General features: G+C 45.0%; 1 protein-coding gene across 1 annotated transcript in view; it reads right to left on the reverse strand.

The window, feature by feature from the left end:
• Positions 1-1,300: 1,300 nt before the first annotated feature.
• MALT1 (MALT1 paracaspase) overlaps positions 1,301-8,297 on the reverse strand; it is a 51,533-nt gene continuing 44,536 nt past the window's right edge. Inside the window, exons 14-17 of the mRNA XM_010854829.1 lie at positions 6,449-6,598; positions 5,943-6,100; positions 4,665-4,790; positions 1,301-2,450 (exon numbers count right to left, since the gene is read on the reverse strand). Coding sequence (XP_010853131.1) covers positions 2,010-2,450; positions 4,665-4,790; positions 5,943-6,100; positions 6,449-6,598 — 875 coding nt within the window. The 3' untranslated portion in view covers positions 1,301-2,009. The remainder of the gene's footprint in view (positions 2,451-4,664; positions 4,791-5,942; positions 6,101-6,448; positions 6,599-8,297) is intronic.

The following is an 8,297-nucleotide window of genomic DNA, read 5'->3' on the forward strand; positions in this document are numbered from 1 at the left end:
CCCCAAGTCAACACTTGCAGCCCTTCGATGACCATTCATGGACGTGTGCAGACGGTTGACGAGTTGATCTCCCCAACGTGCATGTTCTCAGCTGAGGAGAAACGAGGCCGCGCCCTGCCTTCTTGTTTCAGCTTCCCTGCAGACATGGCCAGAAGATGCAGGCAGTGCAGGGCGAGCTCTGCCTCTGGGCTCGCCCGATGGGTCTGGGTCCCCACGCTGGCCCGTTAGCCAGGGGGCCTCAGCCAAGTCAGTCAGTACTTCTGAACCTCATTTTTTTAATACAGCAAAACAGATCTACCAGGATAAATTGTTTTTAGGAGTTAAGGTTATAGTCTACTTGAGATATGTATGTGTGTAAAACACACACACGCTCCCCCCAGGAGCAATGGCTCTGTATTTGCTAATTTAGTATTCACAGTGACACTGCAAAATATTACTATGGTGAATAACAAGATAATTTATATATGACTCATTAAACCAAGCTTGCATTCCTGGGGTATATCTCACTTGCTCATGGTGTAAGACCCTTTTTATATGTTGCTAGACTTAGTTTGCTAGGGTTTTGATGATTTTTTGTGTCTATAGTCATAATAGCTAATACTCTACAGTTTTCCTGTGATGTCTTTGATTTTGTATTACGGTATGCTTTTGAACTGTTATGTTGGAGAAGACTCTTGAGAGTCCCTTGGACAGCAAGGAGATCAAACCAGTCAATCCTAAAGGAAATCAACTTTGAACATTCTTTGGAAGGACTGATGCTGATGCTGAAGTTCCAATATGCTGGCCACCTGATGTGAAGAGCCGACTCATTGGAAAGGACCCTGATGCTGGGAGGGATTGGGGGCAGGAGAAGGGGACGACAGATGAGATGGCTGGGTGGCATCACCGACTCAATGGACATGAGTTTAAGCAGGCTCCGGGAGATGGTGAAGGACAGGGAGGCCTGGTGTGCTGCTGTCCATGGGGTCGCAGAGAGTGTTCTCTCCTCTTCTACTTTTGGGAGGAGTTTACAAAGGATTGGTGCGCCTTCTTTAAATGTCTGTAGAATAGAGCAGTGGAGACATCTAGGCCTGCAATTTTCTTTGGGGATGTCTTAAAATTACTAATTCAACCTTTTCCTTTTACTGCCAGCTGCTTTTTAAACTTGCTTTTTGTAGAACCAAAGGTGATTATCTCCTAAGGCCAGTAAAATTCAATGAGAAAATACATGTTATCAAGGAAGTCAGGTCCAGGGTTTATAAGATTCAGGTAAACAGCTACCAAGATTATCCAGTAGCAATATTATCCTGCTGCCTAAAGCTTTACCATAGAAAAACATTTTATTACTTCTCACGTGCTTTCATGACCTTAAGAAGTAAGAAATAAGACATTTCAGCCCGTTCTACAAAGATTTATACACAAACCTAACTAGTATTTGTAGCCAAGTCCTGTAATCACAAACTAAAGTTCATGCGCTCCTAGATTATACACAGACATTCTTATTTACACGTCTTTGAGTCTATCTACAGAAATTGTGCTTGTCTCGGAAGCTGTCAGGAAGGCGACGTGTAGTGGAATGAACACTGCAGTAGAAACCTGGCGGCCTCAGCTCCAACTCACAGAAGACGCCTCGGTGCGTTTCTCCCACTGACAAAAATTAGGTGAAGCCTGATCATCACCAAGGTCCTTTTCCTGGTTCTAGAAATACAATGACTTATTCTATAGTAATGCCGTTCCCACTGCTCATACTTCAGAGTGGTCAAGAGGAAAACACTGTTATGTACATAAACATATACATGTCCATACTTCATACTTACAGAACAAATTAACCCATCCACAAAATCTTAAGAGGAGGTCTGTAGTTAAATAATTCCAACATCTCAAAGTCCTGAGTTTGCCACGAAATGCCTGTTAACTAATTTTCTCTTGCTACATGTATATCTATTTGCTTTCCCCCTAATATCTCACTTTATGTAAGTACTGTTGGATGAGACATCTATTAATTATGAGAACTTTCAAGAACAAAGAAGTCACTTTTCAGAAATTCTAAGCCCATCAGAGAAAGTGAATGGAATTTCATCCGTCGTCTCTACTGGCACGTTGCTTCTGCCAAACTGACACGAGTAATGGTGGGTGTGATGACTTGAAACGAAGGCGTCCGCAGTCCGACTGCAGCGACAGCCATCTGATGGCATCACGTTGCTTGAGTTACTGAGGTGGGAGTGGTAAGCGCCGGAGAAGGAGTCCTGAGGTGGGCGGTAGCGGGCCGCCCCCGCGGCGCTGGCGGCAGAGCTGGGGTAAGGGCCGTTACACATGACACAAGTCTGGAAGCACGTCTTCCTCCCCGAGCCCCGGTGAATGTCGAGTTTAGCAATGAGAGGTTTTCCCACGTTCACCTCCTGCTTTTCCTCTACTGTGTCTTCCAGTCCTGAGTACTGATACGACAGACAGACTGTGAAGACCAGATGCTCCTGGGAAGGAGAAGAGATGAGCTTTGTCATTTTCATTAACCAGGAGAGGGGATCAGTCTTAGAATACCATTCACACACACATCCAGACAAAACCAAACAGCAGCCAAAAAAAGCCAGTCTCACTCTCCTTTCCCAGGTTCCAGACCCTCAAGGTAGTCTTTACGTTTTCCTTATACTAAGAAAGACTAGCTAGAACCAGCTTCCACTTTCCTCATTCCATATATTTAATTAGTATAGACAGAATCACAGAGATCTTGTATTACATTCCTGATGAACAGTGAAGAGATATTTTTTCAAGCAGCGGAGCTTGGAAAACTGTCTTTCCCTATTACTGGAGACGGGGAATATCTTTTAATGAAACAATAATCGGCTTTATGGGACTTCCCTGGTGGTGCAGTGGATGGGAGTCTGCCTGCCTGTGCAGGGGATGCTGGTTCGATCCCTGTTCAGGGACGATCCCACGTGCCGAGCAGCAAACAAGCCTGTGTCCGCAACTACTGAGCCCACGCTCTAGAGCCTGCGGGCCGCAACCACCAAGCCCGCGGGCGGCAGTCGCTGAAGCTCTGAGCTGGAACTGCTGAAGCCCGTGCGCCTAGAGCCTGTGCTCCGCCACAAGAGATGCCAGCCTAACCAGGAGCAGCCCCGCTCCCAGTGACTGGCGGGACGCCCACGTGCGGCCCGAAAACACCCCGCAACTAACGGAATGCCCATGTGGGGCCCGAAGACCCCCCGCGACTAGCAGAACGCCCACGTGCGGCCCAAAGACCCCCCGCGACTAGCAGAACGCCCATGTGCGGCCCGAAGACCCTCCGCGACTAGCAGAACGCCCACGTGCAGCCACGAACCCCCCGTGACTAGCAGAACGCCCATGTGCGGCCCGAAGACCCTCCGCGACTAGCAGAACGCCCACGTGCAGCCACGAACCCCCCGTGACTAGCAGAACGCCCATGTGCGGCCCGAAGACCCTCCGCGACTAGCAGAACGCCCACGTGCAGCCACGAACCCCCCGTGACTAGCAGAACGCCCATGTGCGGCCCGAAGACCCTCCGCGACTAGCAGAACGCCCACGTGCAGCCACGAACCCCCCGTGACTAGCAGAACGCCCATGTGCGGCCCGAAGACCCTCCGCGACTAGCAGAACGCCCACGTGCAGCCAAGACCCCCCGCGACTAGCGGAACGCCTATGTGCGGCCACGAAGACCCCCCCGCGACTAGCGGAACGCCTATGTGCGGCCTGAAGACCCCCCGCGACAAGCGGAACGCCCACGTGCGGCCATGAAGACCCAGCACGGCGCCCCCGCCCAAAAAAATCAGCTTCATATCCAGGTGAAAATTTTAGCTGTTTTAAAAATATTATGAAGTAATAACCCACAAGCACAAGTGGAGACGTATACCTGAATCGGAGAATGGACAGAAGTTCAGAGACACAAGGCACGTGTCGGCTGACCAGCTGGGAACAGGCCGGGGCAGGTTTATGACTGCCGTCCTGGTGTGACTGTCAGTAGTGCTCACTTCACGCCCCAGGGTTTGGCTAAGGCCTCCTAGGGTCATGTAGCTCTAAATAAAACTCGAGTCTGGCAAGAATATGGTTCTATTGCAAAGCTCAACCCTATAGACCATGAAAATCATGTAGTTTCTCATGCGTAAGGTCAACAAGAAATGAAAAAAGATCAAAATAAATTCCCATTCTAATTTGTTGTGTTTTGCAGAAAGTCACCGAGCTGGGAAATGCTTATTTGAAAATGCTAAGGTATTTACAAGTAGACTATGCTCTGTGTCTCTAACTTTTTAATAACATGGAGGGTAATGACATGCATTCTCACACACAAATCCTCGGGCCATTATTAAGAACAGAATACAAAATGTGAAAAAGGTCACTGATGAGACTTGCGGTAAAGCCGTTCTCTCTGCTTCAACTTAATATGCGATGAAGCAGCACATCTCTGGCCCAGTACACGGTTCACAGGCACAAATGCATTTTCACTTTCATAAAGTTTTCCTTCTGCTCAGTCGCTCTCTGCGGCCCCGTGGACTCGCCAGACTCCTCTGTCCGTGGGATTCTCCAGGCAAGAATCCTGGATCGGGTTGCCATGCCCTCCTCCAGGGCATCTTCCCCACCCAGGGACTGAACCTAGGTCTTCTGCATTGCAGGTGGATTCTCTACCGTCTGAGCCACCAGTTATGAGCCCAGTTATAAATAGGAAAAGTAGTAACCTTTAATTTCTGCAGTGAGCTGAGTCTAGTGTACAGGCAGTGCTTGGGAAGCTCCTTTGATACTAAATAGCTGCCGGTCTCTTCAGGGGTCCCTTTATTTGCATCTTTGGGATCAATATCTAGATCCTGTGAAAACCAGAAAGCATTATTAATGAAATCAATGAAAATCACAACATCATCTGTGACCATGAAACATCTTAACAGGTGCTGCTCTCCAATGAACTGTGATCTGAGTAGGTAAACCCTACCCAGGGCTAAAGAAACAATGGAGATAACATTCTAGAATCATAATAATGAATGGAATTCTAAATTCCTCACCGATACACTTAAGAAGTTAGCTCTGGAAGGACAGTTCCTTTCAAACTGTTTCTGCAAGCACTCTGAAGAAGCGTCCCCAGGTTTCCTTTAAGTTTGCCCCATGAGCCTGTGGCTCCTGGACTCCCTCCCCCCTTAGTCATCACTGTGGGGAAGGTGCAGGTGGATTTATGTGACTTGTATATTTAACAGGAATAAATGGACGTGCCAAAGGCAGCTTCCCCTCCCCTCCTTTTTCTTCTTTTGCAGCCAACAGCAAGCGATCTGCGCTGTGACTCGAGAGCAGCCTTCAGGCTTGGCCGGCCCAGCGTCTGGGGCCCCATCCTGGGCCTGGGCTGCCAGGACTGTGGGACGGATCCGTCTAGTTCTGGGGTCAGTGCAGGCCGCAGGCTCTCACACAGGGCACCACCCTCCAGGAAGCCCAGAAGCGAGGGAGACGTTCTGGGGTATGTGCCTTACTCCGTGCTTACGGCTCAATTTACCGCAACGGTGCAGGAAAAGGGATTTTGTCTGGTGGCTCCTTTAGGCCAAAACAAAATGAATATCGTATCCAAGTGTTTGGAAAGAGCTAGGTTTCTATTCCAATACACTACTATAGTTTGACAAGTATGACTCCCGCTGTTGTAGTAACTATTTTGGGGCAAGTTTTTAAGAAGAGATTAATTCTGGACGTATGTGTAGCACGTTTTATTCCTTCATATGTGAAATACTATTTAGGGTAAGAGAAATTAAAGGCTTATTTCCTGGGTGAACTTAAGACAGTCCTAAATTTAACATATTTAAGGTATTTTGGCGATCAGTTTTTAAATATTATGAGTATTAAATACAAATATTTTTATATATGTAATATATGTATACATACTTCCTTTATATTTAATCATAAACTTTTAAGTTTTCAAAAATTTAGTCTTTAGTGAGGCTATACCATTATAGTTTAAATAAAAGAAAAAAGTAGAGACTTACAAGTGGAAAGTCAGTAACATAGGCATCGCACATTAATATATCGGGTGGTTTGTGGACTATACTCGTATAGATTATCATGACGTTGGAAAACTCGGCTGCAAATCCTAATTGAATCTGAACACCACACTGAAATTTAAGACACATACTTTCTGGAAGCTCTAAAAAAGAACAATAAAAGCTTATATAAATAATTAAAGAATTTTTGGTGAGTTTTCTGATGATAAGCAACAAACAAATATTATTTATGGGGCAAAATGCTATTAGAGCTATTTCTGTTGCTTAAAAGTGTTGCAGGGAATTCCCTGGAGGCCCAGTGGTTTGGACTCTGCTTTCACTGCCGAGCACCTGGGTTCAATCCCTGGTTAAGGAACTAAGATCCCACTCACTAGGCTAAAACATATTCACAGCAAAGTCTGGAGGAAATCTGTGAATTCAGAGGGAAAGACGACTTCATGGTTTTACATGAACACATAATGGAGAGAGAGCATAAGAAGATCTCATGGTACCGTGCGCCTTGGCCCACTGGAGGTTTCGCACCAGAGACTCCGCAGAATGTGCTGCTCCCTGGATTGGGTCAGTGAGGGCTCTCTTCTCAGATAAGCTACTTCGAATCTCTAGAGCCTGCTTGCCTTTGGTAAGGTGACATTTACCCATATCTAAAAGATAAGACATGAATATAATGTTTAAGACCACATCCTTTCATTTTGGCCAAGAACCCTCCTACAAATCAAGTTATATTCTCAACATCACTTACTCACTCCAGACACCTACCAAGAACCTACTATGTGCCAGGCATGGTTCTAAGTGCTAAGGATATGGTGTGAGCAAACAGATAAAAATACTGGACCAGCTCACTTCTAAAGGCCCCTTTCTAGCTTTTACCTTCTATAATTCTATTGATGAGTCCCTAATATGCTAAGCCTTGAAGTTCACAAAGAAGTGAAAGTATATTACTTTACTGTAAGAGCAGTCATGATAAGTTTATGTGTACTCTGTGGAGAAATATGTTCAGTTAATAAACAAATGACTACACAGCGAAGAGAAAGTTAAAATATTGTGGTGTCTTTATCTCAGATTTATTTTTTAGAAAAGAAATAACGTGTTAAAACAATGTTAAAACACCATTACTGTCTCCCCAATTCAAAGTAACCAAAGTACTGTGTATATTCTTATACATATTGTAATTTTTACTCATGTAAGTATTAATAGTATATGTCAATGTTTTAGGTTTTGAACTTACTAAAAATGTTATACACGTGCTTTTCTAATACACTGTTTTCATGCAACATAATTTAAGACATGAATACTGACAAATCTCAATTTAAATTTATAAAACCATATTACATTCTTTTGCATGGATACATTACAACAAATTCATCCTGCTAAGTCACGTCAGACCCTGTGTGACCCCATAGACGGCACCCAACAGACTTTCCCGTCCCTGGGATTCTCCAGACAAGAACACTGGAGTGGGTTGCCATTTCCTTCTCCAATGCATGAAAGTGAAAAGTGAAAGTGAAGTCGCTCAGTTGTGTCCGACTCCTAGGGACCCCATGGACTGCAGCCTACCAGGCTCCTCCGTCCATGGGATTTTCCAGGCAAGAGTACTGGAGTGGGTTGCCATTGCCTTCTCTGAAATTCATCCTATTTCTGTAAATATTATTAATAAAAATAAATTAATAACATCTGGTCTTGGAAAGTAGTTTCTTATCTGGGAAAACAGATATAAAACTCTAAGACTTGATCCCTTTTACTCAGAAAGAGATTCCAAATGTTTGTCTTTCACGAATAACAGTAAGGTCAGAGAGACAGAGGGAAGTTACAAAACAACTAAATTAAAATAAGGGCTTCCCTAGTTGTTCAGATGGTAAAGAATCTGCCTGCAATGCGGGAGACCTGGGTTCAATCCCTGGGTTAGGAAGATCCCCTGGAGGAGGGCATGGCAACCCATTTTAGTATTCTTGCCTGGAGAATCCCCATGGACAGAGGAGCCTGGCGGACCCCAGTCCATGGGATCACAAAGAATCAGACACAACTGAGCAACTAAGCACACAAATTAAAATATTCCTACTTTTTGCAGACATACATAAACTCAGTTAAAACTATTTCAGAAGCAAATCAAGGGAATGATAAGATTTAGAAGGATGCACACGCTAGTAAAGTAATGCTCAAAATTCTCCAAGCCAGGCTTCAACAGTATGTGAACCATGAACTTCCAGATGTTCAAGCTGGTTTTAGAAAAGGCAGAGGAACCAGACATCAAATTGCCAACATCCGCTGGATTATCGAAAAAGCAAGAGTTCCAGAAAAACATCTGGTTCTGTTTTACTTACTATGCCAAAGCCTTTGACTGTG

The sequence above is a fragment of the Bison bison genome, unplaced genomic scaffold (genome assembly GCF_000754665.1).
Source record: "Bison bison bison isolate TAMUID 2011002044 unplaced genomic scaffold, Bison_UMD1.0 scf7180017864349, whole genome shotgun sequence".
NCBI lineage: Eukaryota > Metazoa > Chordata > Mammalia > Artiodactyla > Bovidae > Bison > Bison bison.